The sequence below is a fragment of the Trachemys scripta genome, chromosome 14, assembly GCF_013100865.1.
Source record: "Trachemys scripta elegans isolate TJP31775 chromosome 14, CAS_Tse_1.0, whole genome shotgun sequence".
Taxonomy (NCBI): domain Eukaryota; kingdom Metazoa; phylum Chordata; order Testudines; family Emydidae; genus Trachemys; species Trachemys scripta.
This window is the reverse complement of record NC_048311.1, coordinates 8,623,622-8,646,389: the sequence shown is the minus strand read 5'-3', so window position 1 is coordinate 8,646,389 and position 22,768 is coordinate 8,623,622. Positions and strand designations below refer to the sequence as shown.

Genomic DNA, 22,768 nt, shown 5'->3' with positions numbered 1-22,768 from the left:
GGGGAAATCCGGACGTATGGTAACCCTAATCTATAGTCCCACAGACTTGGAGGGATGAGCATTAATGAGGAAAAATACAATACTCAATCACATGAATTTCCTGAATACAGGTCACTCAGAGAACCAACAGTCTGTGCCTTGGAATTCAAACACTCTTTGCTAATATCCTAAAGATTCTGGAAGAATAGTTAATATGCAAAATAATTCAGTATACAACAAAAAGAGGACTAAAAAACGCTAATATTTACTAGCAAATACTAACACATTTATTCCCTTTGGAGGTAAAATTCTAAATCCGGTGGAGTGTAAGAGGAATGCAGAACCCTGAAGGGTATTCTGGTGAAGCAGTAGCTATACCATGGTTAGGAGTAGAGAGCTTATTTTACCTCTGTATTTGGAACTGGTGCAAATGCTGCTGGAATATTATGTCCAGTTCTAGTGCCTACATTCCAAGAAAGATGTTGATAATTTGGAGAGGGTTCACAGAAGAGCCCTAAGAATGATTAAGTGTATAGGGAAAAAATGCCTTTATAGTGACAGACAAACAGAAGGTTAAGAGGTGACTTGATTACAGTCTGTAAGTACCTATATGGGGGAAAAAATATTTAACAAGGGGCTATTTAGTCTTGCAGAGAAAGATAAAACACTATCCAATGGCTGGAAGTAGAAGCTAGACAAATTGAGATTGGAAATAAGGCATAAATTTTTAATGGTGAAAATAATTAATTCATGGAACAATTGACCAGTGGTCACAGTTGATTCTCCATCACTGTCACTGTTTAAATCAATATTGGATGTTCTCCTAACAGATATGCTTCAGGTTTCAGAGTAGTAGCTGTGTTAATCTGTATCCGCAAAAAGAACAGGAGTACTTGTGGCACCTTAAGAGACTAACAAATTTATTTGAGCATAAGCTTCAGGAATTGTTTTAGGGAAATTCTCTGGCCTGTGCTATAAAGGAGGTGAGACTAGATGATCACAATGGTCCCTTCTGGTCTTAGAATGTACGAATATATGGTTAAGGGTTTTCTGGTGCAGCAATAGCTGCACCACAGTCAGGTGTATACTGGTGGAGTGGTAGCTTTCCCGTAGTTAAGGATATTCTGGTAGAGTGGTAGCTGTATGCTAGTTACAGATACTATGGTGGAGCAGTACTCACACCATGCTTAAGGATAGTTTGGTGCCACAGTAGCTGTGCCATTGTAAAGGGTGTTTCTTGTGGAGCAATATCTATGCCATGGTTAACAGTATTCTAGTGGAGCTGTACCTTCACCATAGTTAAGTGTATAGTAGTGGAGATTACCTGCACAATAGTTAAGGGTATTCTGGTGGAGTGGTAGCTTTACCATAGTTAAGGATATTTGTATGGAGTAGCTGTGCTATGGTTAGGGGTATTCACATAGAGTGGTACTTGCACCATAGTTAAGGGTATTCTGGTGGAGCAGTAGCTGCAATCTAGATAAGCATATTGTGGTGGAGTGGCAGCTGTGCCACAGTTAAGGCTGTTCTGGTGGAGCAGCACCTGAGCCATAACTAAGGGTGGAGTCATAGCTGTACCATTGTTAAACGTATTCTTGTGGAGTGGTAGCTATGCCACAGTTAAGGGTAGATACATTTATAGTGAAAACAAGTAAAAGTTTATTTAATAAAGTATAGAAATTCAAATGATAGCAAGTACAAGAGTATTGGAAATAAATGGTTACATAGCAAATAAAATCATAACATGCATTCTATGGCACAGACTTATTTAACTAGATACTTTTCTGTCTCATAGCTGTGATCTTTCATTCATGAGACAAACTTGCTGTCAGCTTGCCTCCTAGATGAAAGATTCAGGGTGTCTGTTTGCACACCCAGGTATATCAGAACAATCTATTGTCCTTATTAAGAAACAGGATCCCCCTCTTCTGGTTGTATTTTCCTGTGGCTTTCCTCTCTTGTCGATATTGCAATCTCCTGATTAGCCTCAGGCTCAGGATGCCAATGGACGTGCAGGGTGAATGGACAGTGCCCATTACACAATGACCAGTAAGGGTCTGTTACCACCTTCCTGAAAGGAACATTCCTGAAATATGTCATCTCCTGGTTAACCTGCCTTAAAAACATAAATTTCAGTATAGACCTGTAACTCCTTAAATAAGAACATAAGAACAGCCAAACTGGGTCAGACCAAAGGTCCATCTAGCCCAGTATCCTCTCTTCTGACAGTGGCCAATGCCAGGTGCCCCAGAGGGAATGAACAGAAAAGGTAATAATCAAGTGATCTATCCCTGTCACTCATTCCCAGCTTCTGATAAACAGAGGCTAGTGATGCCATCCCTGCCCATCCTGGCTAATAGCCATTGATGGACCTATCTTCCATGAAGTTATCTAATTCTTTTTGGAATCCTGTTATAGTCTTGGCTTTCGCAACATCCTCTGGCAAAGAGTTCCACAGGTTGACTGTGCATTGTGTGAAGAAATACTTCTTTTTGTTTGTTTAAACCTGCTGCCTATTAATTTATTTTAGTTCTTGTGTTATGAGAAGTAAATAACACTTCCTTATTTACTTTCTCCACACCAGTCATGATTTTATAGACCTCTATCCTATCAGCCTTAGTGGTCTCTTTTCCAAGCTGAAAAGTCCCAGTCTTATTAATTTCTCATATGAAAGCTGTTCCATACCTCTAATATTTTTTTGCCATTTTCTGAAACTTGTCCAATTCCAATATGTCTTTTTTGAGATGGGGTGACCAAAACTGCATGCAGTATTCAAGATGTGGGTGTACCCTGGATTTATATAGCGGCAATATGATATTTTCTGTCTTATTATCTATCCCATTTTTAATTATTCTCAACATTTTGTTCGCTTTTTTGACTGCCACTGCACATTGAGTGGATGTTTTCAGAGAACTGGCACAGTCAAGGAACTATGATGTGATTGGAATAACAGAGACTTGGTTTCATAACTCACATGACTGGAGCACTGTCACGGATGGATATAAACTGTTCAGGAAGGACAGGCAGGGAGAAAAGGTGGAGGAGTTGCACTTTATGTGAGAGAGCAGTATGATTGCTCAGAGCTCCAGTATGAAACTGGAGAAAAGCCTGTTGAGAATCTTTGGGTTAAATTTAGAAGCAAGAGCAACAAGGGTGATGTCGTGGTGGGCATCTACTATAGACCACCAGACCAGGAGGATGAGGTAGATGAGGTTTTCTTCGGACAACTAACAGAAGTTTCCAGATCACAGGCCCTGGTTCTCAACCACCCTGACATCTGCTGGGAGAGCAATACAGCAGTGCACAGACAATCCAGGAAGTTTTTGGAGAGTGTTGGGGACAACTTCCTGGTGCAAGTGCTGGAGGAACCAACTAGGGGCTGTGCTCCTCTTGACCTGCTGCTCACAAACAGGGAAGAATTGGTAGAAGAAGTAGAAGTGGGTGGCAACTGGGGTAGCCGTGATCATGAGATGGTCAAGTTCAGGATCCTGACAAAAGCAAGAAAGGAAAGCAGCAGAATACAGATCCTGGACTTCAGAAAAGCAAGGAACTGATGGGCAGGATCCCCTGGGAAGCTAATATGAGGGGGAAAGGAGTCCAGGAGAGTTGGCTGTATTTTAAAGCAGCCTTATTGAGGGTGCAGGAACAAACCATCCTGATGTGAAGAAAGAATAGAAACATATGGCAGGTGACCAGCTTGGCTTAACAAAGAAACCTTCCATGAGCTTAAACACAAAAAGGAAGCTTTCAAGAAGTGGAAAGGTGGACAGATGACTAGGAAGGAGTATAAAAATATTGCTTGAGCATGCAGGGGTGTAATCAGGAAGGCCAAAGCACAATTGGAGTTGCAGCTATCAAGGGGTGAGAAGGGTAACAAGAAGGGTTTCGACAGGTATGTTAGCAAGAAGAAGGTGGGAAGTGTGGGACCCTTACTGAATGGGGGAGGTAACCTAGTGACAGATGATGGGGAAAAAGCTGAAATACTCAATGCTTTTTTTTGCCTCGGTCTTCATAGACAAGGTCAGAACTGCTGCACTGGGCAGCACAGTATGGGGAGGAGGTGAGCAGCCCTCAGTGGTGAAAGAACAGGTTAAGGACTATTTAGAAAAGCTGGACATGCACAAGTCCACGGGGCCAGATGCAATGCATCTGAGGGTGCTGAGGGAGTTGGCTGATGTGATTGCAGAGCCATTGGCCATTATCTGTGAAAACTCATGGAGATCAGGGGAGGTTGGAGGAGAGGAAGGTGATCAGGAACAGTCAACATGGATTCACCAAGGGCAAGTAATGCCTGACCAACCTGATTGCCTTCTATGATGAGATAAGTGGCTCTGTGGATATGGGGAAAGTGGTGGACATGATATACCTTGACTTTACCAAAGCTTTTGATACGGTCTCCCACAGTATTCTTACCAGCAAGTTAAAAAAATATGGATTTAATTAATGGACTATAAGGTGGATAGAACACTGGCTAGATCATCTGAATCAATGGGTAGAGATCAATGGCTCGATGTCTAGTTGGCAGCCGGTATCAAGCGGAGTGCCCCAGCAGTCAGTCCTGGAGCTGGTTTTGTTCAACATCTTCATTAATGATCTGGATGATGGGATGAATTGCACTCTCAGCAAATTAGCAGATTACACTAAACTGGGGGGAGAGGTAGATAAACTGAAGGGTAGGGTTAGGGTCCAGAGCGACCTAGACAAATTGTAAGATTGACCAAAAGAAATCTGATGAGGTTCAACAAGGGCAAGTGCAGAGTCCTGCACTTAGGATCTAAGAATCCCATGCACTGCTACAGGCTGTGGACTGATTAGCTGAGTGGCAGTTCTGCAGAAAAGGACCTGGGGATTACAGTGAACAAGAAGCTGGATATGAGTCCATTATACTCCAGCTTACACCTTCAAAATAAGAGTTAAGTGAGGCTGAGGTGGGACATTGACTTTGTGCTCTCACTATCCCTTGCAGAATGACCTGAAATGATAACCATCATCTTCTTCATCACCATCACCTTCCCTCTCATCACTGGTGGCCATCATTCTGGCACCTCCCAAGGACTACATTTCTCTCTCTCTCACTCTCGTTCTCCTACTGCCCATAGGCTGGGATGCAACTTGATAATATGTTATGCTGATGCCACTATGTTTGATGCATATTCAGTAGGCGTTTTCCCCCTTTTCCTTATTTGTAGTTCCTCCCCTTACTAATGTTGGAGTCTCCTTCTCCTATAGATTAGTATATCAGTGATCTCAACTTATTATCATATGCATTAATTCATTGTTGTTGCCCTCTTGTGCTTAGGTATCAGCAGATGTAGCTCATGTACCTGTTATTGTTATGTACACCAATTCGTTGCCTTGATACTCTTGTGGTTGGACTCATGTTCCTGTGGTCTGAAATTCCCCTTAAACGCTCTATTTTCAGCTTCCCAATATTTGGGTTTTCCATTGGGCCATTTATCTGTTCCAAATTTCATAGGCCTCAAGCCTTATGCTAAAACTGCTGAAGCTAATGTCTTACAGGATACAGGCCTATAGGTTCCTTGCATTACAGCTGAATATAATGAAGGCAAGCTAACCCTATGAGCTACACTACTCAGGATGAATTTCATATAAGGTTTTCAAAGCAGCTTAAAGGAGTAAGGCACTCCACTGCCACTAAAATGCAGTAGGTTTTGTACACGTTAACTCCCTTAAATACCTTTTAAATATCCCAGCCTCATTCCCCAGTGTACAGTGAAGGTTTGCATGGTGCTGTAGAGGTGACCGTAACAACTCAGTCCCTGATAGAAGGGGCTTCCCATGTATGAGTTGCTGGTTTGTGGAGCAGCACCAGCAGTGTGGTGGGTGTTACATTCTCTTTACAATGCAAAGTATTTTTTTAGCTATTTTTAGACCTTTAAATACTTCACAAAACATTCTCCATAATTCAGGAATAATCTCTAATAAAGTGTCAGAAATGGTTTTTGCATGTGTTTATTTTTTAATATATCTTACAAAGTTATATTTTTCCAGGTCTCTTTGGCATGGTCGCTCACATGATGTACACAACTGTATTTCAAATGACTGTCAATCTTGGTCCAGAAGACTGGAGACCACAGATGTGGGATTATGGCTGGTCCTATTGGTAATTTTTGCATTAAAATATCTAACTGTTTCATTAACATTTAAATTGCTGTCTCTGCAATTCTTGTCCTCAAGTAACTAATGGCTCTGACTTGAGCTTTCCACTGAGGATGTAACACAACAACCAACTTCTTTATTTGTAATTTTTGTAGTCTTGTCTAATGGTATAAGGTCCCATAGTTCCAGGATAGCCAGTACCAGCACTACCCAGGGCATGCAGGTGCCATGGCTCCCACTCCATCACCCACCTTCAAGCACAGGACACTGTTGGGGGACCTCCCACCCCTCTTCACCAATCAGGGGCCTTCTTGCCCCAAAGGTCTTATTATCTATTGTTACTATAGATGGGCTTTTTAGCACCCTTTATTATTAGGGTCTGACCCACTATGGCCGTTCTTATGGTCTTAACTTCCCTCCAAGATTTTGTTAGTGTTGCAGTTCTTGGACCTCCACTGTTAGCTGCATTAGCAGAAAGTTCAGCATGCTGATTTAGCAGACCTCGATGTTGTTAATAAAGACCACAGCATGGGTGGTGGGTATAAGAGGCCAGGGGAGGCTAAGCATCCATAAACAGGGGAGGCTAAGCATCCGTAACAGGATGCAGCGCACATCCCTTTGGAGGCTCACCAGCCCGCAGCCAAAGGGGCCCCTGAGCCATGGTCTCACCCAGGATGGAGTGGGGGTGGAGTGTGGGCAGGGCCTTGGGGGGAGGAGGCCAAGCAGGAGTGTGCCTTGGGGAGGAGCCAGTGCCCCTCCCTACTTATAGGGATCTTCCAGCGCTCGCGCCCAGCCTCCCCAAATGTAGGAGTCAAACACCGCTCATGGACCACAGGCTTGGTGGTGAAACCATTTAGCCAGGTTTATTGTCAGGAAAGTAAAGTACTAGTTCTCTGTCCAATTGGGCCAGAGGGACACTAACACATGTATGCCTGTGACAAGGTAAAAGCTCAGGCAACATAAGAGGATGCCGTCCCCTCGACTGAAGCGAACATGACCCTCCTATTACTTCTTCTTTTATACATTGATAGAAACAACTCATGTATTGGAATGGTGTCCCTAACCTCTGTTTGTCAGAAGCTGGGAATGAGCAACAGGGGATGGATCACTTGATGATTACCTGTTCTGTTCATTCCCTCTGGGGCACGTGGCACTGGTCACCATCAGAAGACAGGATACTGGGCTAGATGGATCTTTGGTCTGACCCAGTAGGGCCATTCTTATGTTCTTATTACACTCTGGATGGTGTTAGTTACCACTCTTATAGTTCAAACAAAACATCCTCATCTGTTATCCTGTCATTCCATCCTTATCTTACAAGGAGTCACTGTGTTCCTCTACAATCCCTTGAGAATTTGTTTACTCATTTACTTTTGAAGTCTGGGTGTTTCTGTACCATCCTCTTAGGCCAGGAATGTGCTTACTTGGTATTAGCTAATACTTGGTGCATTGCTATTCTGCCAACTCCAGGCCTACTCTGGTTCACAGCCTTTGGTTCACACTGTTAGTTATGCCTAAGACTCTAGCAAGGCCTACACAAGACTAATTGAAAAATCAGTAATAATAGTCCAATAAGCTCCTCAGCTGGCTCTTTTAACAGTTTTGATGAAAGTTATCTGCACCTGCTGATTTAAAAATGTCTAACTTTTGTAGCTTCTGCTTAACATCCTCCAGCGATACTAGTGGAATGGAAAGAGTATTATCATGTGGTATGGCTACATCATCTGTTTTTTTCCCCAAATACAGAACAGAAATATTAATTGAATATCTCTGTCTTTTCTGCATTATTATTGATAATTCTACCATTTCCATCTAGTAATGGACCAACATCATTGTCAGGATTCTTTTTGTTCCTAATATATTGAACAAATACTTTCTTATTGTCCTTAACGCTGCTGGCAATTGATTAATTTTTTTGTCCCTTTGCATCACTTATCAATTTTTTACAATTCCTAGCTCCTGATTTATATTTTATATTCACTGCTATCAACTTCCCCTTTCTTCCGTTTGTTATTTATAGAAGACAAGGGGGCCTTGGGGAGGGGGCAGAAAGGAGCAGGTGGGGGGCTCGGGGAAGGGGAAGGAGAGGAGCGAGCAGCGGGCAGGGGTTCCTCGGAGGAGGGGGAAGAGAGGATTGAGCAGCAGGTGGGGAGTCCTCAGGGAAGTGGTGGACAGGAGCAGGCAGTGAGGGGGAGGTCTTTGGGGAAGAGGTGGAGTTGGGGCATAGCTTCAGGGGACAAGACCAAGCGGTAGCAAGACTTTGGGGCAGAATGGGGGTGGAGCATGGGCAGGGTGGGAGGAGGCTGAGAAGTGGCTGGGGCTCAGGGTGGAGCAGGGGGAGGGTCCATGGTCCAGGTACCAGTGGCCCCTCCCACTTCTAGGGAGCTTCTGGCACTTGCGCCCAGCCTCCCCAGATGCAAGAGTCTTGCATCTCCTATGCTGGGCACCAAACGTGGGGCTGAGGATTGCACTGGGTGGCAGGATGCCTAAACGGTAGATGTTGCAACACTCAGCATTGCAGTGCCGAAGTTCCTAGATCTAGCCCTTATACACTGTAATTAAGTCACCTCTCGATCTTCTTTTTGATAAGCTGAACAGACCAAGCTCTTTAAGTCTCTCATTGTAAAGTATTTTCCTCATCCCTGGAATAATTTTTGTGGTACGCTTCTGCACCCTTGTGGAGTTCCTTGGTCAGTTTTGTGAGGAAGGGACGGAGAAGGCAAGTAAATGGCAGAAACATGCCACTGAGCCCCATTCCCTGTCAGTGCAGCTGAGCTGCTTTATAGTCCTCTGCTACTCACTGTAAGCAGGGTCTGAACGAGCTCTCTCCTGCCATCTAGGGCAGGAGGAAAAGATGGGGGAAAAGGATGTCAGGAGCAGATTGTATTTGCATAGACACCCCTATTCTGCCTAGGTAATCAGCAGAGAGATATGCTGCCAAAGTGATCAATTTTTGCTGTTTCTGTAAAGATTCGCTTTAATATTGAATGCTGAGACAATGAAATATTGTTCTTTTTATTGTCTGAGTAAAGGGCAGCAAAACTGGACTCAGCATGCCCTATTGAGGGGGGTCGCCCTAAATTGGATCTCACTTGTTACGCAGGGACTAGTGACACCACATCCTAGTGAAAGTTAGAGAAGATGGGCACAGGTATCCTTTCCCTGTGGTGTGGCTCTGTTTAGTGGGTCTTTAGATTTGTTTGATCCTTTCTTGTCCAGTGCGTAAAAGCAAAGCTAACTAGACTCAATTGTTGTTAGTGATTACTGGAGCTGCATGTACTGATATTCAGCTCCTTTGGAGCAGCTTCTTAGCCCACCTGTGGAGATAATGGTGCAGTGAAAAGACAATATAGAAAAGCTAACAGCAGAGATGTTCCCCACTACCCAGTGAAATCAGCAGAAAGTTGAAATCAGTGAGAATTGGGCTAAGTGGTGGAACATCAGAACACAGCATTGCAGAAAGAGGCAGCAGGCAGGGTAGAATGACCGTGGCAGAAACTGCAGTGATGTTGATGAGCAAAGGTGGAGGTGTTACTCAACTACGCTCTCCCCTTGGGGCTGGGAGGCAAACCCACCCAAATACACTCCTGGACTCTGGGGACATTTTATAAATGGAGATAGCCTATCTCCTAGAACTGGAAGGAACCTTGAAAGGTCATCAAGTCCAGCCCCCTGTCTTCACTAGCAGGATTTTGCCCCAGATCCCTAAGTGGCCCCCTCAAGGACTGAACTCACAACCCTGGGTTTAGCAGGCCAATGCGCAAACCACTGAGCTATCCCTCCCCCCCAGCATTGCTGACCTTGGACAACAAACCGTGAATGGCATGCAGTGGAAGAAAAAGAGGAATGGCATGTTAGAGACACATCCATCTGTTGGACTTTCACATCACAAGGTGGAAAATAGAGCCAAAGGATTCTGCCCAATAGTGGGGCAGGGGGGTTATTTATTGGTTGTATACTTTCAAGTAATTGTTGCAGTGTTTTCTCAAATCAATGCTTTGTTTAGTTCTTTAATAAAAGGTTTCTTTTGTTATATACATTTTGAGTAAACCATTAATTTGGGAAAACAATTTTGTTATATTTTTGGGAAACTACACTTTCTATAATGGCTGTATACACGTTAGAGGAGTGGAGCAAGGGGATGAATATTGGCCCTAAGACCTGCCTTCTAGTAGAGAAGTAGTAGTAGTAAAAAAATGAGCCATGACATGGGGCCTGGGTGGCAAAAAGGAGCTGGACCAAAACCACTGTCCAACACATGCAGTGGGCCCCATGGGGCTAACCCACCCTATTCAGCATGGCTCAGAGTGAGACTGAAGAGGAGGACACTACCATGGTGTATCTTAGAATGGAGAACAGATTCTGGTCTCTATCTACTGAACTTTTTTGTCTTTAAACCCACAGCAGAAGCATTTAGGCCTGTTGCTAGCACACCCATTCCACCAGTGCAACCAGCCTATGGCAATGAGTCTGCCCCACCAGCATTCCCATATCTCTTGAAAAAAGACAGGACTCTGATGATACAGCTAGGTTGTTGGGCAGGGGGACATACAGGTGGAAGGTGTCCCTGATGCTCCAGACCCTCCACTATTGGAGCAAGAGATGCAGAGGCCTATGCCAGTGTCTGAGGGACCATCAATGGAACTGTTACCATCCCTTGCCAAGGAGAAGTCCTCACTGACCCTGCAATCACTATTCTCAATAATAGTGATAAGGTTATCAGGCCAGTAAACAGGTTAACTTATGAGCACCTGGGGAGGTTAGAGAAGAACTGATACATGTAGCTCACAGGTTTGAATCAGCAATAGTAGTTTTCTTAAGACTCTATGCGGAGAGTTCGTGGACCTGGTACAATATGGAGTGTGATTTTGCAGGACAACAAATTCTTGGCTGGGAGGAGAATGTAAGCAGGATCTGAATGAGTTTCCCCTGCTGTCTAGTGAAGAACTGGGGGGAAAAGCCTCAGGAGCAGATTTTTATTTGCATAGACCCTGCCTAGGTGATAACCAGCCAAATCTGCTTGTCTAAGTGATCAAGTTTGGATATTTTGTGTAAAGATTCACTTTAGTATGAAATGTTGTTATCCTTATTGTATGAGTAAAGGGCAGCACCACTGTACTTCATATGCTTCAATTGAAATTGGACCTCAGGGGGCAGGGGGTAATGATGCCCAATCCAAGTGAAAGTCAGGAGTGGAGGTAACGTTTTTTACCTGATGGTGCGGTCCTGTTAAAGTGTCTTAAAAGTTATTTGATCCTCTTCCTATGATGTTTTGGGGGTTTATCCATCCTAGTAAGGGGTTCTTTCACTTCTTGCCCTCTAACCTTGGGTGCTTCTGTGCTGTATAGCTTTAATTGAGACCTCTGACACCAGGATCCTGCTCACAGCATAATGGTCTCACCTTGGCTTCCACCAGCCCAGTTACTCCTTACAGAGTGACCCTAATAACACTTCTGGTCCCAATTCTCCCAAAACCATCTCCCCTGCAGTGTCCAGTTCCTCTTACTGGAGACTCATAGAGGTAACCTCGCGTTCACTGCTTCCAAAGAGCCAGTATAGATAACAGCTTGGTAGCTCAGCTGGGGTTATACACTCCACCCTACTACACAGCACTGAAATGATTTGTAGTAAAAACTAAGAATAAGTTTATTAACAAAGAACATTGTGACAGGATGCACCTGGCCCTTTGTTCCCTGACCGGAGTCCCTGCAATCCCATTGCACTCTGCCCCAGGAAGGAGTAGTGAAGGTGAGTCCTGCAGGCCTACCTAGAAAGGCTACACTGAAGCAGCCAATCAGAGCCCAGTATGCTCAAATAAAAGGAGCTGCAAGGTTGAACAGCTCAATCTCTGGCTAGGATTAGAGGGGTGCTCTGCTCTGGCACAAGGTGTTTGGAGGGCTGCTTTTACTGGACCAGAGAGAGAGAGAGAGAGAGAGAGAGAGAAAACCTAAGAACTGTAACCCTGAGGTGCTGGTAAATAGACAAGGTGGAAAGAATCCCAGGGAAAAACAGCAGCAACTAATTAAAGGAGGCAGCATGTGGCTGCTCTGTGTAGGATTCCTGATTTAGGACCTGGAGTGGTGGGCAGGCTTGGGTTTCCCCACTGGGAAAGTGGCCCAAACAGTGAGAAGGGGACATGGCTTTTTAGAAGCCTGATCTAAGGGTGGGATTTAAAGGGCCCAGAGATAGAGCTGAATACCCTGGTGAGGGCTAACAGTTTGTGAAACTTTTATAACCCCTGGAAGGGAGTTACTTTTTGATTATGTGACTTGTCTGGAGGGCTGAGCCACTGAAAACCTATCTAGTGAGGTCAGCAACCTACAGGGAGCACCAGGAGCAGGAAAAGGCCTGCAGTACTAAATGGAGCAGCAGGTGGTGCTCAGGTGAGTGTCCCTCATTACAAACACAGATTTCAGTGATTTCAAGTAAGAGTGAAAGAGCTATGAAAGGGTTACAAACTGTCGAAGAAAAACACAGTTCTCACTCTTTGGTTGGTTGCAGCAAAGTCAGATACTTTATTTTCTCAAGCAATTGTGTAGAGGGAGAGAGTGCACTAGGACACAGGGTCTCCCCCTCCTAGGCAGGTCTCTCTACAGGTAAACAATTACAGCAAGCCTTTTGTTACAGACAGTAATGAGCAACAGCTGCATTTTGTTTATATATAGGTCATCCTGATATCTTATTTTTCTCACTTATTTAGACTCTAGTCTACATTCCATATTATCTACACATTATCTACACAAGGTCGCAACAACTTCTCACACAGTTCTTTCCCACTCGCCTCACACAATCCTCGCTTCTACAAATCTCATGTTATTAGGGTTACAGTTAGCCTGACTCTTGCTAACAAACTGTCATGCATTGCAATCCCCTTCCTGTCAGTTCTTTCTCTGCTTCCACAAAACAAAATGAAAATAACATGCTTTCTAGAGTCTAAAACTTAATTCTAGCAAGATATAGCTTTGCTTAACATAAGTTATCCGCATGCTCCAGCTTGTTTCAGCAGGAGGGACCCTTCTTTCATAGATACTCACTTATGCCAAGAATCATTTTGTTCTAAAACACAAAACTATGCTGTTTAATGTTCATACAGTTGAAGGCGAGCTTTGAACTTAAGTACTCAGTTAACTCTGCTTCATCTTGAGCTGTGTAGTTCTACAGTAGCTGTTAAAACCTTCCACTAGGAGTCTGTTCCCCCATTTAATCCATACTTTATAGCAATAAATAGATAGCTTGATCACTTTTGCTACAATGTATTTGGGAGACACAGTAGTATGATGTGGATACACTGCTGTCACTTTCTAACAAGCCTTTTTGTTGACAGTCTTGCATGGGGTTCCTTCGCTTGCTGTATGGCTGCTTCTGTCACCACCATCAACAGATACACAAAAACTATTTTGGAATTCAAGCGCAAACGAAAAAAGCTGGAGAGAAGATTAAAGAATAAACGCAAGTTTCCAGATCCTGGAGTTCCTGAGAAAGCTTGGAATATGTATGTCAGCTCTTTTCATAACACTACAGAGGACTTGGTGCATCAGTTAAAGGACATACATAATCCAGCCAGCATTTCAATGTTTGTAGATTTAAACAATATCCCTGAGCCACACCGTGAAGAGTATTGCTAAATATGTTCTATGATATTTATTACATTTTTTAAATTATCTGTGTAGCATTATTTTTCGTAAAGATAAATGCTTTTATCAATGCTTCAAGCAAGACATAGTGTTTGTGGAGCTGATCCAGATAGAGTGGTTCACAAAAGACAATAAGCCATATTCTCCATTGTCCTGCATCTTGTACAGTCATTTATACATGTGTAAAGTGGGTGTGAACACTACTACATCAGCATAACACTGGCTTACACCCGCTTTACTAGTGGAAATGACAATACCAGGACCATGGCAACAAAGAATCTGGCCCACAATTTGGTCCAGAGCTGAAATAGGTTATTTATCATTAAAGATGCAACCTCCCAGCCAAATTCAACACATTTCAGGCTACACTGATTAGTTTCACCCTGTGATGGAGGTCATGGGGAGCCACATTGAGGTAACTCAAATACTGTAAGGAATGGGGCAGACAATCCCCAAAGCTGGTGGATATTCCAATACTTAAATTTACCAAGCCAGCACAAAACAGCTTCTATAATACCTTGCTAGTTACCCAGAAGCCAGCAACAGAGTTCCATTTAAGTAACCCAGCCTTAGGCCTCCACCCAGACACCCAAGTCAAATATGATGAGGATTACTAAAAATCTTATTCATCAAATAAGAAAGTTCTACCAATCCCAAAGGATCAGACAATTTACCCTCCAGGGTAAATGAATATTCCAGATCTTACCCAAATACACGCTTACAGCAAATTCTTATGAACTAAACTAAAATTTATTAAAAAAGAAAAGAGAGAGAGAGTATTGGTTAAAAGATCAGTATACATACAGACTGTAGCTGCAAAGAGTTCTTTCAGAATTGGTCCACAGATTATAGTCCAATGTTCATATTCAGGGTGATCCAGATGGGACTGGAGATCTCAGTTTTACGACTTAAGCTTCCCCTGCATGAAGCATCAAGCATCAAGCAGATCTGAGATAAAAAGGATCAGGTCCCAAGAGTCTTTTATATAGTTTTCTAGCAGCCTTTTGACCACACAGTCCTTAGGCGAACAACAGGCAATCATCCAGACTCTGAAGTAGACCTGTTTCCTAAGCATCACTGGTAATTAGCTACATGGATTAACATAAGGCAATTTATGCATTAGGCAGTTTTTCACAGACTTTAAAGAGACATACAGACAATGACGTTATTTCACCCAAAATTCATCTAAATGATAATATTCCCTTTTGATCGCTGAATCAATAGTTATAGTAATAGACAGGAACTGTCTGTTTACATGGCTAACATCTAACAACATATAAGTAAACACGTACAATTAGTATCACCTCTAATTCTCTAACAATACAGGTTTGCATTTCAAAGTTCTAGCCTATCTAACATGGTATGGCTCTAATTACCCTTTACATACTTTTCTAACATGTCTCTAAAGGTTGAATTTGGGTCATTTATCCTGCAGGAAGCTTAACCCTTTCTGGCCAGAAGGATGGTGGTAGAATTCGAGGCCTATGGACAAGCTGGAAGTGATGGGGTGAATGAGAAACCCATGCAGTGAGTGCTCGTGTTTTTGTGCCAAATGACCCCGCTATCACTCTGCTGATGTGCATGTTGATTGGGAGTCAGTTTACTGAAGACCACATGATACAGTGTCTGTGACGGTATTCCAGGCACAGAGGTCTGTGCAAAGTTCTGGTTCCCCTTTCATCTTGCAGAATTGGAAGGAGCAGTGGAAAGGATTGAAGTCTTGGAAAGATTTTCTTATGAGGAGAGACTGTTTAGTATATAGAAGAGAGTATCAAGAGGGGATGTGTCAGAAATATACAAAATAGTGAATGGTCTAAAGATGGTAAATCAGGTGCCTTTATTTGCTTATTTGCAGAAGGGGATATTCTATTCTATTGAAAGGCAAAACATTGAAAACGGGTTAAAATAAATATGCTTTTACTTAACACATAATTAACGTGTGGATATTTCTGTCATAAGATATCCCTGAGGTGAAGATCTTTGTAAGAGTTTTAAAAAATTAGATGTCCCTAGGTATAATGATTACATCCACAATAACATTTGGTAGGGAAAAGTGAAAGCGAGATGAACCTTCATATTTCAGAAAATAAGCCAGCTGCTAACTGAGAAGGGTTAGGAAGGAACATCCTCTATGGGATGCTTATTTCATAACTGTCTACTACAGAAGTTTCTTGTACCTGTCTCTGAAGCTGATGGTGCTGGTCAGATCAAGACAGGAAACTGGACCAGATGGACCCTGGGCTAATCTGCTCTACCAATCCTTGTATACAGATTGAATGGTCCCATGGATTCTTACATGTTTTTAAAATTGCAGATTTGGAAAGATGAAACTTTTTTTTTACTTTGTGAGCATTAATGTGAATGAGAAGCAATTAAATGTCATGCCTGAGGATAGATAGAGGTGGATAGAAAGCTGGCTAGATCATCGGGCTCAACGGATAGTGATCAATAGCTCCATGTCTAGTTGGTAATAGTGTTGATGTCATAAACTTAGACTTCTCTAAGGAATTTGACTAGTATTACACAACATTTTGATTAAAAAACTAGCACAATTTAAAATTACTGTGGCACACACTGAATGGATTAAAAACTGGCTAATTGATAGGTCTCACTGTATGATTGTAAATGGGTAATCATCATCAAGCAGGCATGCTTTCAGTGGGGTACCACAAGGATCAGTTCTTTGCCCTATGTTAGTTAAGGATTTTATCAATAATCTGGAAGAAAACACAAAATTATCAAGATAAATTTTGCAGATGACACAAAAATAGGGGAAATGATGAATAAGGAGGAGAACAGGTCACTGACAGAGTGATCTAGATTGCTTGGTAAATTGGGCACAAGCAAACAATATGTGTTTTTAAACAGTTACTGTAAGTGTATGCATCTGGGAACAAAGAATGTAGGCCATACTTACAGGATGGGGGACTCTATCCTGGGAAGCAATGACTCTGAAAAAGATTTGGGGGTCATGGTGGACAATCAGCTGAACATGAGCTCCCAGTGCAAAGCTGTGGCCAAAAGGGCTAATGTGATCCTGGGATGCATAAACAGATGCTCAAATAGGAACAGAAAAATTATTTTACCTCTATAGTTGGCAGTGGTGCAATCGCTGCTGGAATACTGTGTCCAGTTCAAGAAAGATGTTGATAAATTGGAGAGGGTTGCCTTTTAGTAATAGACTCAAAGAGCTCAATTGATTTAACTTAACAAAGAGAAGGTTAAGGGGTAAGTTAATTACAGAGTACAAATATCTACAGGAAGAACAAAATTTTAATAATGGACTCTTCAGTATAACACAATCCAGTGGCTGGAAGGTGAAGCTAGACAAATTCAGACAGGAAATAAAGCATAACTTTTTTAATCGTTAGAGTAATTAATCATTTGAACAATTTATCTAGAGTCATGGTGGATTCTCAGTTACTGACAATTTTTAAATCAATATTGGATGTTTTTCTAAAAGATCTGCTCTAGGAATTATTTTGGGGCAGTTTTATTGCCCATGTTATATAGGGGGTCAGATTAGATGATCAGAATGGTCCTGTCTGGCCTTGGAATCTATGAATCACTTATTACAACAGGGCTCAACCTGGCCTGCACTTCTTACAGTGCATGTTTGCATGTGCGCTCCCCCATACGCACATTCTTTGGGTTCTAACACTTGTGGTGATGATACAAATAAACTGCTTTGAATGGATACTTTTATCTCAGAGCTTCTTTTTTTTCCTCAGGAAAGCACTACAAGGAACAAAGTGAAGGTGGCTAGTGCTTTAGATGTAGATTTTCATCCACTCACACATTTCAGTTAACCTTGACTTTGAATTTCCCTGGTTTAATGTTTGTTTTTTTATAGCTACAAAAGTTATTGTAACGGTTATTTTCTCTAATTTTACTAATAGGTACTTTGGGCTAGATCCACAGAGACTGCTACGTTAGCCACCTAACTCCCCTGAGATCCTCAACCCCCCTGTTCAGATGCTGACTATTCATGCAGATACATAGTTTCTGCCAGCAAAATGCCCAAGGTGGCTACATTTTTTCCAGTGGGTATGCACGTGTATCTCAGTGCCTTAGCACAGACCTAAGCCCCAGTAGGATTCTCAAACGAAGTGTGCCTCTGCCTATCTCACCTACAGAGCCCAATCGAATAGGCATGCTCAGAATATGTCCACTAGATCAGGCCTGACACAAAACACAGAGAGGGTGTGGTGTGTTCCAGAATACCCAAGAGCCCAGGGGTTAGGGCAGTTAGCTGGGATGTGAGACACGCACTTCAAGTCCCTGCTCCATATTAGAGCAGGCAGGGGCGCCGACTTGCCCTCTGCCTGATAGGTGCTTGACCACCCTCCATCCCTGGCCCCGCCCCTGCCCCATCTCTTCCCGCCCCTGCACCGCCCTCGCCCCACCCCCATTCCACCCCTTCCCCCAAGTCACCACCCCTGCCCTACCTCTTCTCCACCTCCTCCCCTGAACGCACCACATCCCTGTTCCTCCTAGAAAGTCCTAAGCACTGCCAAACAGCTGTTAGGCAGTGCGGGGAAGAGCTGTGGTAAGCGCTGGGAAGGAGGGGGAGGAGCGGGGATGTGGCACGCTCATGTGGGGGGAGAAGGAAGCGAGGAGGGGGGAGCTTGGCAGCTGGTGGGTGCGGAGCACCTGCTAATTTTTCCCCATGGGGGCTCCAGCCCCCACAGGGAAACTCCTTTTGTGAGGTGGTGTTTAGGCCACATCCCTTTCCTCAGCATTTCCGACTGGCTAGCTTAGGTGGCTCCCTGCTCAGCACGCTGGCTTCTCTGAAGCCCATGCTTAGGCACCTAACTCTCCCCATGCATTTTATAGGGAGCCTGGGTGCCTAATTTAGGTCTAAGGATTCCACTGGTTTGCAGGGTGCATATGAGTTAACTGTTGCAATGGTCAGTGTTGTGAGGCCTGTCACTTTGTAGCTCTAGTTCTTTACTCTCAACCTTAATTTCAGCTTCACAGACAGTTTTGCCTGGGATTTCCTTAGACTTGAGTTTCTTTGCATTTGTTAAAAGAACAGGAGTACTTGTGGCACCTTAGAGACTAACAAATTTATTAGAGCATAAGCTTTCGTGGACTACAGCCCACTTCTTCAGATGCATACAGAGTGGAATAAATATTGAGGAGATATATATATACACACACACATACAGAGAGCATAAACAGGTGGGAGTTGTCTTACCAATTCTGAGAGACCAATTAAGTAAGAGAGAAAAAAAACTTTTGAAGTGATAATCAAGATAGCCCAGTACAGACAGTTTGATAAGAAGTGTGAGAATACTTACAAGGGGAGAAAAGGACAAAATCACAAAGTTCAGCCACCAGGTTAGCTGTGACATTATCGGGGATACTGTTCCTGATAGCTTGTAGTCCATCTTTGTGTGGAATATTGGTGTAGAGGGCTTCTACGTCCATAGTGGCCAGGATGGTGTTTTCTGGAAGATCACCGATGGATTGTAGTTTCCTTAGGAAGTCAGTGGTGTCTCGAAGATAGCTGGGAGTGCTGGTAGCGTAGGGTCTGAGGAGAGAGTCCACATAACCAGACGAGAGACTGCTGAGCTGGAATTGATATGTAAACTAGACACAATCAACAAAGGATTGAATAAGGACTGGGAATGGCTGAGCCATTACAAACATTGAATCTATCTCCCCTTGTAAGTATTCTTAACGAGGCATTAATCCCTAAGCCCTTTTGCACCCATCAGCCCATAACCAGGGGGCGGGGCTACTCAGGAAGACTAGGGCTTTAAAAAGCCTGCTCCTAAGCAACCAGAGGAGCTAATGAACAGGAGCAGCTAACAGGGGAGTTTTGCATGGGAGCTTACAGGGGAAGTGGGGGGCTAGATACATGTAACATTCCTTAAACTTCTTTAAACTTAAAGTCAAAAACATCCCCTGATATAAACAAAACCTCAGCAAAGGAACTAACTTCAGGAGTAAAAAGAGAATGCAGGCAGAAGTCCAGCAACAGAGTGGGGGCTATCCAGTTTATTGCACCCAATGCAGCATATATGCTTACCTGCCCTATGGGCAGGTGGTGTATATTTGCATTTGGTGCAAGGAGCTCCTGGCCCTCAGAGACCATGTATGGGCTTTGGAGACCAGGATGGCTGAGCTGGAGGAGCTACGAGAGACAGAGAAGTACATAGATGAGACTTTCTGGGACACAGTAGAATGGTCCCACGCCCAGTCTGACAGCCTCTATGCTGTTGAGGAGGATGAAAGTCCCAGGGAAGGAGAACATCCAACTGGAGCAGAGTGAAACGATCCAATAAATGGGACACTCCTCCCAGATGAGGTTGCGGTATCATCTCACATTAAGGATACCTCTCCGGGGGAGGGAACTCCAGTTATTAGGAAGAGACGGGTATTAGTAATGGGCAATTCAATCATTAGAAACATAGATAGCTGGGTTTGAGATGATCGGGAGAACCGCATGGTGACTTGTCTGCTGGTGCGAAGGTTGTGGATCTCTCGAGACATCTAGATAGACTTATGTGTAGTGCTGGGGAGGAGCCAGTGGTCATGGTACATGTAGGTACCAATGACATAGGGAAGGGTAGAAGAGAGGTCCTGGAGGCCAAATTTAGGCTGGTAGGTAAGAGATTGAAGTCCAGGACTTCCATGGTAGCATTCTCTGAAATGGTTCCAGTTCCACGCGCAGGGCCAGTTAGACAGGCAGAACTGCAGGTCTCAATGTGTGGATGAGATGATGGTGTAGAGAGAAGGGGTTTACATTTATTAAGATCTGGGGAACCTTTTGGGAAATGGGGAGCTTATACAGGAAGGATGGCCTCCACCTAAACCAAAAAGGAGGCACTTAAAATTAAAAAAGTCATTAGCAGTTTGTAAACTAAGGGCTGGGGGAAAGCCAAAGTGCGGAGGAGCACATGATTTGGACAGAGACATCCCTTAGGGGAGACTCTACTAATGGAGATTGTCTATGTCCTAGTAAGGAGGAGAGGATGGAAGATGATAAAATACAGGGAGGATCTGATGAGAAACAGTCAAATGAAAAAAAGTCCCATCCAATTACATTGTGTAATGGGAGACAGCTAAAAAGTGACAAGTTTTTAAAGTGCTTATATACCAATGCTAGAAGTCTAAATATTAAGATAGGTGAACTAGAGTGTCTTGTATTAAATGAGGATATTGATATAATAGTGTAACCCTTCTGCCCCTCTAAGTTGGCAGCAACAAGAGCCGGGTGATCAGAGTGTATCCGGGCTGGGAATCCATAAACTGAGAAATATTTTTCCCACATTACTCGAGCGACAGTGGTGGCCCTCTGATCACCTGTGGGATATGCCTGCGCATATCGCGTATAATGGTCAGTCACTACTGGAATGTTCCCAATATTCCTCCGGTCTACTTCTAAAGACAAGAAATCAATGCATACCAGCTCCAGAGGCTTGTTGCTGGTGATATTCTTCAGATATGCAGCCCTCATGGGCAGAGTTTTCCTTTACACACATGGAGCGCAGGTCTCACATTTCCTGCCAACATCTTCAGCCATCCGGGGCCAATAGAACCTACTACGAATAAGTTCCAGGGTCCTCTCCATCCCTAAATGTCCAAAGTCATCATGCAGGGCCCTCATGGCCAGGGCTCTGTACTCTTTCGGCAGCACTAGTTGAGTCCGTTGCTTTTGTAAAGGGTCTGTGGTCACTCGGTGTAGCACTCCCTGAATCAGTTTTAGTTTGGTCTATTCTCTCAATAGTAGTTTACCCTCCAGGTTAGGTGGGACAACCACGGCTGGACTTCGCCCCTCCCTTTTGGCAAGTAGTGTATCACGAATGTCAATATCTTGCAGCTGTGCTTCCTGCCAGTCAGCCGCATTGAGCATGGGCAAAGGAGATTGGTCCAATGCAATATAGTTCACTGAAGCAGAAGGCACGCATTCAGGTGGCAGCCCAAAGCTTCTGCAGCACATCCAAGAAGGCTCTCATGGACCTCTGGCTCTCGGCGACTCACACTGCAAATAGCTCTCACTCCATTTGTGGGTATCACAGCAACTCCTTGTGCCTGTGGACGCCTGGACAATGCATCTACATTGCTTCTCCCTGATCGGTATTGAATGCTGAAGCCATAGCTAGCCAAAGCGGCCACCCATCTTTGCCCTGTAGCATCCAGTTTAGCACTTCTTAACACATAAGTTAGTGGATTGTTGTCCGTCCACACCTGGAACTGAGCACCATACAAGTAGTCTCAAAATTTCTCAGTGATGGCCCATTTCAAGGCCAAAAACTCCAGCTTGTGGGTGGGATAGCGAGTTTCACTATCAGACAGTCCTCGGCTGGCAAAGGCTACAGATTTACATTTGCCTTCCACCTCCTGGTACAGTACTGCTCCCAGACCCTCCAAACTGGCATCAGTATGCAGGATAAATGGCTTGCTTGGGTCAGCAAAGACTATGACAGGAGCATGAGTTAGGCAAGTAATGATTTCTCGAAAAGCCCTTTCACATCTCTCATCCCACCGTGGCCCAAATGGTTCGAAGGGGCCATAGTGTCTCTATACAGGAGGCTTTGGGAACCTCCCCTTATTCTTGGTCTTAGATTTGTTCTTGCTGGACTGGTATCCCTTGGTAAGATCATTCAGAGGTTTTACAATCGTAGCATAGTTTTTCACAAATCTGTGGTAGTAGCCACTAAACCCAAGAAAGGTCTTGAGTTCTCTGTAGTTACTTGAACATGGCCATGTAGTGAGTGATTAGTACTCACACCCTCTTGGGACACGATGTGACCCACATACTTCACTGAGGTCCTGCAGAACTGGCATTTGTCAATTGAAAGCTTCAAACCATAATCCTCTAACCTATCAAGCACTTTAAGAAGTCTTTCTTCATGCTCCTCCAAGGTTCTTCCAAACACAATCAGGTCATCCAAATAAACTAACACTTGCAGTAAATTCATGTCTCCCACAACTTTCTCCATAAGACATTGAAATGTGGCAGGTGCTCCAGAAATCCCTTGGGGCCTGCGTTCGAACTGATAAAACCCTAATGGGCAGATGGA

At 43.7% G+C, this 22,768-nt stretch overlaps 1 protein-coding gene across 1 annotated transcript in view; it reads left to right on the top strand.

Moving 5' to 3' along the window:
* GSG1L2 (GSG1 like 2) overlaps positions 1-13,883 on the top strand; it is a 59,793-nt gene extending 45,910 nt beyond the window's left edge. The window contains exons 4-5 of the mRNA XM_034790295.1: positions 5,992-6,103; positions 13,424-13,883. Of these exons, the coding sequence (XP_034646186.1) occupies positions 5,992-6,103; positions 13,424-13,724 (413 nt within the window). The 3' untranslated portion in view covers positions 13,725-13,883. The remainder of the gene's footprint in view (positions 1-5,991; positions 6,104-13,423) is intronic.
* The last annotated feature ends 8,885 nt before the right edge of the window (positions 13,884-22,768 follow it).